This window comes from Lingula anatina, chromosome 10, assembly GCF_051362555.1.
Source record: "Lingula anatina isolate TDL-2025a chromosome 10, LinAna3.0, whole genome shotgun sequence".
Taxonomy (NCBI): domain Eukaryota; kingdom Metazoa; phylum Brachiopoda; class Lingulata; order Lingulida; family Lingulidae; genus Lingula; species Lingula anatina.
This window is the reverse complement of record NC_141776.1, coordinates 723867-736144: the sequence shown is the minus strand read 5'-3', so window position 1 is coordinate 736144 and position 12278 is coordinate 723867. Positions and strand designations below refer to the sequence as shown.

The following is a 12278-nucleotide window of genomic DNA, read 5'->3' as shown; positions in this document are numbered from 1 at the left end:
AAACTCGCCTTCTCGCGTTTAATGGTGACTGAAATGTTGTTTTTTCAAAGTTTTCCTTAAGCGCCCCATTGCGTGTACATGTGTAATGCATTCCCTGATAAAAAACGTGTGAAGTTTATTAAAAACATTAAACGAGAAGAGAAGACGGATACTAACGTCTGTTGTTTACCGTTAAACTGAACTCAATAGTAAGAAAGTGAACCGTGGCGCCTCTGTTGTATTCATTGCATACAAACCCACTTCTGCCTTTTTTGACATCTTTATTTGAAGCAATTGGCATCCGAACTCGAGTTTTTCTATTTTGTGCACGTTTAAACAATAAGATAAAGATTATGACCGCTATCTCTCTGAAATAAATCTTCATTATAGTAGAGGTTTGTAAAGCTACGAGAAGTTCTGTATACAGAGAAAATAAATAAATAAATAAATAAATAAATAAATAAATAAATAAATGAATTAATTAATAAAAAGATGAATAGGTTAAAAATAATAATATTCTTAAAAAGATTGCAAAGTTAGCGTCTCTTCTGCTTTCCTTTTCTGCTATCTATTAACTTACTTAATAGTCTATCTATCTCTCTGAAATTACCACTGATATCATTATTATTATTATTATTATTATTATTATTATTATTATTATTATTATTATTCTTATTATTTGTCCTGGGGGGGGGTCGTTCATAGGTTTACTAGGCGGGGTGCGTTGGTGCAGACCCGCGCGCGTTCACACACGCGCATTTATTAAGTGGCACACAAAGCCTGAAGTCAACCATGCAAAGCAGTTTTATCGTCCAAAATATATTTAGCTGCTAGCGTCATACACGTTTAAAAGCTAAAAGTGTTAAAGTTGAAGAGCATGTGTTTTTAATTTTCAATATGGCCTACTTTTTCTTCCAGCTAAAAATCGGTCGTAATAACATTTAGATTTTACTGCTTGTTTAGCCTGTTTGTAGCGTATACTTTAAATCTTGTACGAATACATGTGCAGCGTTTAAATCGCCCAAGGTCCAACCCAGTTATCAGAAGGTTCACTCCGTGATGTAGAAATGGCATAGATACCCGTAGTAAACTAGATACTAGTAAACAGAGATGTTTACATCAAACTTAAGTATCTTATCGAGGTATACTCAAGACCATAAGGAGGCAGCACTCCGCATTTTAAAGGGATTTCAGGAGCATCTGCGTACATAACAGTCGAACGAAATCATACCGACTTGACACCTCTTTCAAACACCTGTGAATCCACTCTATTTAAGGACCTACAGGTAAGTAAACATTTAAGTGAATCTGCTAAAACCGTGTTCAGTTGATTTAAGGTCTTTTCACGTTGAGATGTACCGGTGTGCTTAAGAGGTTGGACGCTACATTCAGGGGTGGATCCAGGATTATTTGAAGGGGGGGGGGGGGGGGGGTTCCGCGGATGTGAAGCCGCCCCCCCCCTCTCTCTCTCTCTCTCGCACACACACACTTGGCGTGTGGTTCGAGGCCGTCTAAAAGACCCCAAAATTTTTGGTAGTTTAGAGGGCGAACGGTGCCATTTGGTACGGTTTAGAAATATGATTCAGCTAGTCAAAATTCGCCAGAAATCGAAGGGGGGATCAGGACCCCCTTCACCCCCCCCTTTGAATCCCTAGTGTATATGCGGAGTTAATTGATATTTGGCGAAGGGGGGCGGGCGTTTAGGTAACTCTCTTACGTGAAAGCCGAGGCATTATGCTGTCATTCTCGTAACATACCAGTGAAACGCTTAAGTATAACGTTCGAAGTTTAAAGGCACAAGGTTCGGTAAAACGTTAGTTTGGTATAGTATAGGGTAATTCTCGAGAGTCCACTAATAGAGAGTATTTTATTGGTCTAAATCATTTGACATTTCTCTCACTTTTAAAGTGTACTATCATTGATTTACATTGGGGTCTCAGTAAACTAAAATTATGGGCATTAACGGAAGACCGATCTTCGGCCTTTGTATATGCTTTTAGCCCCCTTTGACACATTATCCTCTTGTGGCAGTGGAAGGCACGGGTCGCGCGTGACTTCCCCTAAATTTATATATTTAGCATGCAGAAATAGCAACTAAAACGACCAGATTTTTTTCTCTATATCTTTTATCTCGTTAAACTTGAGTACAATAAAATGTTTGCATCTGTGAGTATATTGCAGTTGTAAAGTAATTTAGCTAATTAAGAGTTGGATGGTGAAGTAGGCGTGGACCTCTGCATTAAGATTTATAAGCTTTTGTGTCATTAGTCAATTCAATCTGCTTTTCTTTTTTCCTTATTTCCTTCTTTTGCGTGTGTGTGTGTGTGGGGGGGGGGGGGGAGGGGGGAAATGATTTGGCAGGTGGGCTGGGGTGGAGGAGGGGAAACCTAAAAAAACTAGGGGGGGGGGGGGCACGTGATCCATAGTGTTCTACGCTGTGCCTTCCTCGTTATATACGCCCATTTGTGCTAAGCGCACGTAGCTACAATATTCTTTATAACATTTATAATCTTTAAAATTTTACAACCGTGAGTCATCCCGGTGGTAGGAAGAGCAAGGACCAGAAATTAACAATCTTTAGTGATATCCGATGCCCAGCACCTTCTTTCTTTTTAACTTTTGAAAAAATCATAATTATTAAAAAATCAACAGTGGCTGTCGGACTTCATCTGTACCACTCTCCTTTTTAATCACGATTTAAAAATACTGAACAAGTTCCCAAACCGCACAATCTTACAGTCAACGATCATTATGCTTAATAATTCCTTCTTTTTCTTCAATTCCCACAATTTTCTCTATTTTTCCAGACGCCAGACAGTATGGGAGGCCTGGTCGCAGCGGACTACATTGTCTTCGGCGTTCTTATGTTCATGTCGGCTGCCATCGGCATCTTCTACTCTCTGGTGGGAGGAAGACAAAAAACCACCAAAGAATACCTGCTTGCAAACCGACAGATGGGGTTGGTACCGATAGCCCTGTCTCTACTGGTGTCATTCCAGTCAGCCATCATGATTTTGGGGTACACGGCGGAAATCTATTTACATGGTGAGTTTTTTTTTTCAGCATTTGCTGCTTGTTTGTCCGTTTCTTTTATCTTTGAGACGTTCTATATGAGCGTATGAATGAGACTGGAGATATCTCATAACGGATTGATTGTCTTTCTGAACTGTTTTCATATTGAAACGTGTGTAATAGTTTTTATATTTTTTCCTTTTTAGGGGTGATATTTTGGATGACAAATGTTGGCGTTGCGATTGCCATCTTCTTAACTGGTCTGGCTATTGTGCCCTTTTACAGACCCCTGAATCTTACCAGTTCTTTTGAGGTTAGTATTTTTTCCAGCGAGCTTCTCCATCTGGCCTGGCTTTGGCCCTATGCCAACTCCTTCTAACTTCCCATCTTTTTACTTGATATGGTGTATACTTGTCTCGGCTTAAATTTGTTCTATAATTTCATTTTTGTACGCATTTAACTAATTTATCTATCTATTAATTTACTTAAGAAGTCTATCTATCTATCTATCTATCTATCTATTTGTCTATTTCTGAAATTACCCCTCATTATTATTATTATTATTATTATTATTATTATTATTATTATTATACAATTGCAGTACCTTGAGAGAAGATTCCAATCAAAGGCAGTCAGCAGGGTGGGGTCTTTCATGGGTTTACTAGGAGGGGTGAGTTGGTGCACACACACGCGCACTTACCCGCATTTTAAAGTTACAGAGTTGACCTCAACATTGCAAAGCAGTTTAATCGTCTAAAGACAGGCCCGTAGCCAGGGGGGGTTCAGGGGGTTCGAAAGAACCGCCCCTTTTGTCAGGAAAGGCTCATTTTGGGTAAATTGTTATTTAGGTACACATAAGTTTTATTGTAAAAGGTCCACTTTTTCAGAAAAAGAACCCCCCATTGGAATTTGCTGGCTATGGGCCTGAAAGATATATTTAACTACTAGTGTCAAACACGCGTAAGGGGCGTGCTAAAGTTTATTACCACGGGATTTAATTTTCAATATTGGCCGACTTTTTATTTCGCTAGAAAATCATTCTTATTTGGTATAATATGATTAAAATGCTATTGTTATCATGAAGATATTTCTTATAAAATGTGTCGCGTTTTATTTCCCACTTAATTATGAATTGAAAATTGTTATAGAAATACTATATATAATTATTTATGTGTATAATTGTACGTATTATAATATGGATGTCTTTAATTTTATTATAGATTCTGTATATGGGAACAGCAACATACGCTCCTTCAACAGCAGTAGAAGCTGGTACTTCCGGTTTTGGCACATTTTCTGTCTTCACTCTCTTTCTCTTCCCTCACTTCTTCCCTCTCTCGCTTTCCTTCTCTCTCTCTCCATCTCCTTCTCTCTCTCTCTCTCTCTCTCTCTCTCTGCGCCGACACAACCATCTCCTCATTTGTATCTTAAATAAATTTAAAACATTTTTTTTTATTTTCGTTAAGTACGTGTATGTGTAATGTTGATCATCCAGTATTGTTTATAGGCAGTATAAGTATTCTGCTAAAAGAAAATCAAAATTAAGAGATAAGTGTCAATTCTTACAAAATATACTTTAGCAGTTCATGACACGTAATATTACGCAATGCTACACGCAGGTAGCTATACTTTTTGCAAAGAAAATATCTTAACTCAGATATCGTTCTGTTCACAGTGACAGGGTTTCCTTTGTGGATGTCCATCCTTATCGCCTCCCTTGTGTCCACTTTCTACACCTCTATAGTGAGTATATTTCCTATATATGTACCCCTTTTGAAGATTTCTTATAGGACACCCTACTGGACTGTATAGGAATTCTTACATCTATTGCAAGTTATTTCCTATTTATATGCATCCAATCAAGTACATACAAGTAACATCCTAGCTACTGTATTTACTGAAACATCTACATCCTATATTAAACGTCTGCTTTGCTTTTGTGTTCATCAGCTATTTCTGTCCATTAAGTTTGCAGTTTTTAAAAAGGGACTCGTGTCAGGGGTATTTTCAAAGGTTATAATGTACTGCCATAATCCAGGCAAAATTTTGGACCCCCCCCCCCCAAAAAAAAAAAAAAGTTATTCCTATAATTCTTTACTACACCATGGCATATTTGACAACTTTAAATATCCAAGAAACATAGAAAATGATTGGACTGTATAAGTTTTCGTTTTACAATTATTGTGATGCAGGGTGGCATGAAGGCGGTGCTGTGGACTGACGTCTTTCAGTTTCTTGTGATGGAGGCTGGAATATTTGCCGTACTGGGCAAGGTACCCGCTCTCTCTCTCTCTCTCTCTCTCTCTCTCTCTCAATACATTAGATAATAATTAGACACTACGTAGAACGGATACTTTGACACTAAAAGTGTGATTTGGTTTCGGATTCGTTCCAGTTACAGTGGGAGCAATGTTCACAATAATTTCACTTGGTGTCAAACGATTAGTTTGACATAACGATAATAATTGTAATATACTTCCAAGTAGTTTTGGAGGCCAATAACATGCCTGTATCACTTTATTTTAAGGGTCTCTCTGTGGCGGGAGGGATAGAAAATGTATGGAACACAGTGCACGACGGAGGCCGTATGGAAGTGCTTATGTGAGTTTACCCCGGTACATCATGGTTTAAACTACTTCAGAGAATATTATTTGATATAATCGTTTTGAGGCGAAGTCTGCAACCTTATCACTGATCACTCGCCAGATGCAAGTAAAACTGAGGCCGGACTGTAAGAGTTTTTTAGATTTGTTCAGATAGCTAGCGGCCTCTGTTTAAGTTTAAGGAAGGCAGACTCAGAAACATATGTAGACCATAGTGGGGGCTATTGGTTACAAAATTAGTTGCACAAACGGTAATGGTATCAATATAAATTAAAATTAGTTCTCTTCATATTTTCCTAAAGATTGGATCCTAACCCTACAACACGTCACACATTCTGGGGAGTCGTTATTGGTTCGGCTTTCACCTGGTTTGGTGTATACGCCACAAACCAAGCGTCTATACAGAGAATATCAACAGCTAAGTCGAAAACACAGGCAAGATGGTAAGTGTGTGTGCTCGTGTGTGTGTGTGTGTGTGTGTGTGAGAGAGAGAGAGAGAGAGAGAGAAATTGTTTTGAGGGGGTGGGAGAGAGCGAGAAGAGACATTCCATAAATAATTGGTGGTGTTACAATCAGTGTTTGGTATCTTACAGCATCGTCGTTTATTTTCCTTAATCTATGTACACACCTGTATGGCAAATTAAATACAAACAGAAGAGTTCATAAGCATGGAAAAAGTGTGCTTAGATTTTATTCGGTGTAGTTTTTATATCTACGAAATAGTAGAAACAGAGTAGATTCACTGAATAACTAAATTTCAGTTAAAGAGAATGAGCCTGATTGATTGATTGGTTCGCGACCACTACTTTCAGATTGTTCGTAAAATCTATTACGTTTCCAGCGCAGTATTCCTCAACATCCCCGGTCTTCTCTCTCTGTCGATACCGGTCTGTTTGCTCGGCATGATCGTGTATACCTACTACACCCAGCTGGCGTGTGATCCAATGCAGTCACAAGAAAATATTAACTCTGGAAATCAGGTCTGATCTCAATCTCGCCTAGCAGACTTGTGCAGTGCTAATCACAAAAACACTTTGCCATAAAATGTTACTGTTAGCAGTGTAGGCCCATCAAGTATATTCAAAATAAAAAATAACATAATTTTCATACCATTTATATACCTATATACACATTTGCTAGTTTATCAATTTTTTTTGCATCTGAGAAATAAAATACGTGTTCCAAAAGAACCGGGGCAAAGTAAAAGTTTTTGACCGGAGCCTTAAAGTGTTGTGACTGTTTGATTAGGTTATCCCTGTTGTCTTTCAGATGCTGTCTTTGTTTGTTAGTGAGATATTCGAGTCCAATCCAGGCGTCTCCGGGCTATTTCTTGCCACTCTATTTAGTGGAGCACTGAGGTACTTGGTTGTATTTTAAAATATTAAAAAATTATCGCAGAGGATATTGAAAGCACACAATGCAAGGAAAGCAAAGATTGTTATGCCCCTGAAAATGTCAATACTTTTGCGTTTATCTTAGGGTATGGCACATCCGAACATGTTCACAAAATAACGACCATTATATCTCGGGGTATTATTAAGGTTTTTAGATATAATGGAATGGGACTTATCCGTTATTCAAAATGTTTTGCTTGATGTTCAGATTAATTATTTTTTCTCTTGTAGTTCCAATTCGTCCACAATGAACGGCTCAGCGGCTATTATATGGGAGGATTATTTCAAACCTCACTTTAGTCACTGGCCTGACTGGAAACAAACACTGTTTACCAAGACCGTAGGTAATAAAACAGATTTTCCCTTTTTGGAGGGTCACTGATAAACATTTAAAACGAATTTACCTGGGAAAAATCTCAGGCGGCTTTTCTTTGCATGTCGCGGGCATAGGTTGGTTCAGTCTGCTTCGAAAATATGCAGGAAAACTTTGACGACCAATGTACTTAGCTAGTCCATGAACTGTGTATTTCTGTAAATAATAATAAAATAATAAAGTAATAATTTTCGCCTTTGATTAGCTGACAACCTAGCAATATATAGTCTTTGATCACTGTGTTTTGATTAAAGCTGTTCTGAACCTTTAATTTAAACATATCTATCGCACACAAAGCTCAATAAGACTGTTAACATTCCAGTCGTTATTGTTGGTGTTTTGGGCATGCTGGTAGCCTTTCTGTGCATGACGGTGGGAGGTCCCGTTACCCAGGTAACGAACACTAACTATATGTCTGTCAGAATGTTTTTCTGTCTGTTAATGTATCTACACTATCTAGAAAAAATAGAATCCTCATCACTGCATTCTAAAATTATTGTAAATGACCTATCCTAGATTTGCCCTAGTGGTAAAAAAACCAATAGATATTTATATGTATTCTTCCATTCTTACACAAGTAACCGTTACTATGATATGACATGTCAAGTGCTAAGGATGCTTGTCAAATGCTACGCTTAAATAAATTTCGGAAATCGCTTTTACCAATTAATAAATCTCAATCTCTGTGTTTCAGATATCATTAAGCTTTGGAGGAGCTACAGCGGGTCCTCTTGCTGGTTTATTCTTACTTGGAGGTCTCTTCCCCTGGGCTAATTGGATAGTACGTATGGCAGTCCAGAGACCTATCTTTAACGCATTTCATTGTCACATGTTTAATAGTAATTACATGTAGCTGCAGGTCTCTGCATAACAATACTAGCATATACGAATTAAAATAACGATCAGTTTACGTCTAATAATTCAAAATGTTCTAAAAGTTGTTTAATTTGATCTTAAGAGTAAGAATTGCACTTAGATCGTATCGTCAAAGGTGTATCAAAGCGATGATAATTGAATTTTGTTCATTGCTTTTCCTTAACAAGGGTGCTTGTGTTGGAGCTCTGTCCTCTTTCGGGTTGTTGTTCTGGATTTCCATCGGTGCCTACGTCACCAAAATCAAATCCTACAATCCTCCTGTAGAACCCGTCCCTATTAGCGGGTGCCATTTCACCGCGGAAAATGTGACGTTCGATAACGTGACGTCGTATATGACGTCATATATGACGTCAACAGGTGCGCTAGAGACAACATCCATGGGATATCTAAACGGAACAGAATCACCTGGCGCAGAGTATACATTGTAAGTACAAAGTGAAGTGGGGTTTTTATATCATGTATTACCAACATTTTGTTTTCAACACAATCAATGAGGAAGCCCTTCTCGCTTCTTGTTATTATTTAAAAGTAAGTAGAGTGAAAATAATTGTGTTTCGCTGAACACATTTTAAATTGGCAATTATTTTCGACAATCGAATGAATAAGGGATTGGAGGAAAATAAAAATTTTACATTTTAATGAAAGGATGTGCGCATAATATTACCGATTCTTAATTATTTTTAGTACCGAAAAATTATTTGGACCGGTGTTTTCCTCTAATTTATCACATCACATCGTTTCATTGCAGAACAGGACTTGAATACTTATACGCTATATCTTACATGTGGTATGGTTGCATCGGGATTCTGCTGACGCTGCTGGTCGGTATGATAGTCAGTTTGATAACAGGTAAATTGACGATAGGTGGCTCTGCTGTCCGGTGGGTGCTTCTTCCTGAAATATAACGAATTTCATTTTTTAAATTTTATTCGTAAATTCGATTAATGTTATGGGCAGTAAATGTGAAAGTTACTTTGATTCTGTTTCCTATTTTGATACCTCCTTCTACTTTACAAGAATATGACATACGGCAAAAGAATATGAAAGCTTCACCGACACAAGCCTTCCTGGATGTTCCTCGGGGGCCGTAGCGATAGTCCGAAGGTTCAATAGTCCGAAGGTTCATTGGTCCGAATGTTCACTATAGAACCTTCGGACCTATGAACTCTTGATTAAAAAAATCGATAAAAATGTTACCACTTTTCGGACCAATGAATCTTCGGACCAATGAACCTTCGGACTATCGAGACGCCCCCGTTCCTCGCGTAAAGAAACCTCGCGAATACAACATATGAAAGCTTGAAAAAGCAGTATTAAATATTATATTGCGCAGCAGCTTGTCTCGTTTTTCTCATTGTTTTCCACCTCTTGGCTTAGGTTACTACTCATCTGTTAGGCAATCAATATTACATTAATTCTGCAAAACACCGAAACATATATATGAAATATAATACGTGAATAGGTAATATCACCTTCAGTACTATTATATCAATCTGCATTGTCCTGAATTTTTATGTTATGCTGTCATTTATTATGATTAAATGAGTGTCCTTTTCATATGTAAATTACTAGTGTATTTAGTTCTTTTTATATGCAGACAATGTTATTGCAGAACGTTGCTTTTGTTTTATTTTTACTTCACTGTTGGGTTTCATTTGATAAAAAAAGGTTCAGTCCGAAAATTGCATATTCGGATTATTATCACGAAAATTACACAATAATTATATTTAGCCTTTACATGTACTTGACAGCGTTTTTCTCCTTTGATGTCTGCATATATGCATGTTTGCCTGCATGCTAAGTTGTTTAGATTTGTCTATTTTTTTCTGGTCAATATAAATTCTTATAAAATCTTTTATACTTTAAGGTCCGACCCATCCCAGTGACGTAGACGAGCTGTACATACTGCCAGGATACAGAAGATTGTTCTATGGAAAGTCAAGCAAAATGCTGGATTTTGAAAAGTCGGATGAAATTTGCGCTGGAAAGAAGTACGAAGATGTGATGCTGGAGACTTTTATAGAACGCGACTCCCAGGTAAGAAGTCCCTGTGATTAGGTAAATATAAATAAGTTGGTGCAGATGACCTGTCATTGTAGTGCGTGTGTGTGTGCGAGCGTGCGTGGGCGCGTGTGTATGATTGTATTGAATGATTCCGTTCCAAGTCTTGTGTACTTGGCCTGTCACTGTAGTGCGTGTGTTTGCGCGCGTGCGTACGTATGCACGTGCATGTGTGCGTGTGTGCGTGGCAGTATTGACAGATTCAGTTCCAGATCTCTTCTTGTTTAATTGTTCAATATATTTTATAACCCCAGCATCCATTAATTCACACAAATACTGGCATTTGTTAACGTATTCTTCATTTTTCACTTAACTAAAATGTAACATCAGTACGGATAGTGGTTAGCAGAGGGATAGGGATAGCAAAAGTTAATAAAAGTCAGAGAATTAAGAAATCATTTTCCTTTTCACTTTATTCTAAGCTAGAGCACACTTTTCTTTGTTTTTCAATACACTAACGATTTGTGGTCTTTATTAGGACAAGTCAAGGAAAGATTCCGGCTGAGCAACGACAGAACAGCGACTTTTACAGAAGAGAGACGTAAGACGTTAGGATTGACGATCAAGAGTTTTCAGTGATTTTAAAAGCTTCGACCAAAGACGGACTGACCAATTTGTTTAAACTGAAAGAAATGTTAGATGTATATCAAGGACATTATCTTGCATAGAAAAAAAATCTTCATTACTGTTTTACTGTGGGGTTTGTTTCTGCTTCACAATCCACGTATTATTTTTTTAAAGAGAGAGATATGACTGTAAAACAAGTTTCAAATATCCAAGTCGCGGATAGTGTTAACTTCCATAGGCCTATTTGAAAAGACCTTGTCCGTGGGCCTCAAATTATGCATATATAGAACAATACTAGATATTTAAAACTGTATATCTCTTTCCAAAACGGCGAATTACTTGTTGCAATAAGACACGACAAAGTGATTATTGGTTAAGGAATTTAGTAATTTGGAGTCGCGGGAAATGGATTTATTTTTATTTCAAGAGTCATTGTTATGTTCATACTGATTTTCTTATTCCATTTTTCCTATTGTATGTAGTGAAGATTTCTTAAAAAATATTTCTTGACTTATTACGTAATGTAAAGTGACAGCTAAGTGGCCTCAACATATATATATATATATATATATATATATATATATATATATATATATATATATATATATATGTCACAGTCCCTCTGCTCTATTCTGAATGTCTAAGTACAGGGGCGGATCCAGGATTATTTGAAGGGGGGTCCAGAACGACAAGCCTCGGCTGCGAAGCCGATCATCGCCCGCTTGGCGTTAGGGTCGTGGCTGCTCAAGGGACCCGAAACTTTTTGGGTGTTTTGGAGGGCAAAAGGTGCCCTTTGGTGCGGTTTAGAACTATGATCTAGCTAGTCAAGATTCTAATTTCAAAAGGGGGGTTTTGGTGTGATTATTCTTTCAGAAACCGAAGGGGGGGGGGGGGCTGACCACATGTTATCTTTTAATATTAGTTTAAATATCTTTTGGTATTATTTACTGTCTTAAAATACCCAGAGTGGTATTTTTTACCCTGTATCCCCTGTATTTGCCTATATCAATGTAGTATTTTCATTCCAAAACGATTACTACACATGTCGGTGGTTTTTATTTAAAATTAAAACCCTTATCTGCAAACCGGAAGGAACACAGGGCATTACAAGAAAAAAGTACGTAAGAGTTGCACTCCAAGACATTATATGTTTAATGCAAGACATTATATGCACGCAACACATTATATATACACAAGATTTGCATATCAAAGTGCATTTACTGAGTTCAAATTCTCATTTATTAATTAGAATTTTATTTCAGTTCTTAAATATCTCAAATGATTCAATGAACCATGTGCATGCACAGTCTTTATTCTTGTCTGTGCTTTTAGTTCTAGGAAAGAGTTCCAGGGTGGCATATGAGTAACACGGCTTAAGGTCAAATAGAAGTTTAAGAAGTTAGGCCACACTTT

At 37.5% G+C, this 12278-nt stretch overlaps 1 protein-coding gene across 2 annotated transcripts; it reads left to right on the top strand.

The window, feature by feature from the left end:
• The first annotated feature begins 921 nt into the window (after window positions 1-921).
• On the top strand, window positions 922-10991 carry LOC106177924 (sodium-coupled monocarboxylate transporter 1-like). 2 transcript variants are annotated; one of them, XM_013560866.2, is made up of 18 exons: window positions 922-1265; window positions 2787-3024; window positions 3198-3304; window positions 3593-3661; window positions 4212-4263; window positions 4667-4734; window positions 5184-5264; window positions 5519-5592; window positions 5897-6037; window positions 6436-6574; window positions 6864-6952; window positions 7220-7332; window positions 7684-7754; window positions 8056-8142; window positions 8405-8661; window positions 8986-9086; window positions 10105-10274; window positions 10777-10991. In XM_013560866.2, exons 2-18 carry the CDS (start codon window positions 2799-2801, stop codon window positions 10801-10803), a joined length of 1872 nt encoding a protein of 623 aa, XP_013416320.2. In that variant the 5' UTR covers window positions 922-1265; window positions 2787-2798; the 3' UTR covers window positions 10804-10991. The 2 variants fall into 2 exon arrangements, with proteins under 2 accessions (XP_013416320.2, XP_086854318.1); XM_086998192.1 differs by having other exon boundaries at window positions 10105-10295; window positions 10777-10808.
• Window positions 10992-12278: the final 1287 nt, after the last annotated feature.

Coding starts and splice junctions, on each gene's coding strand:
- LOC106177924 (XM_013560866.2), top strand. CDS start 2,799: ATGGGAGGCCTGGTCGCAGCGGACTACATTGTCTTCGGCGTTCTTATG. Junction 3,305..3,592: donor ATCTTACCAGTTCTTTTGAG/GTTAGTATTTTT, acceptor ATACAATTGCAG/TACCTTGAGAGAAGATTCCA. Junction 5,265..5,518: donor TATTTGCCGTACTGGGCAAG/GTACCCGCTCTC, acceptor CTTTATTTTAAG/GGTCTCTCTGTGGCGGGAGG.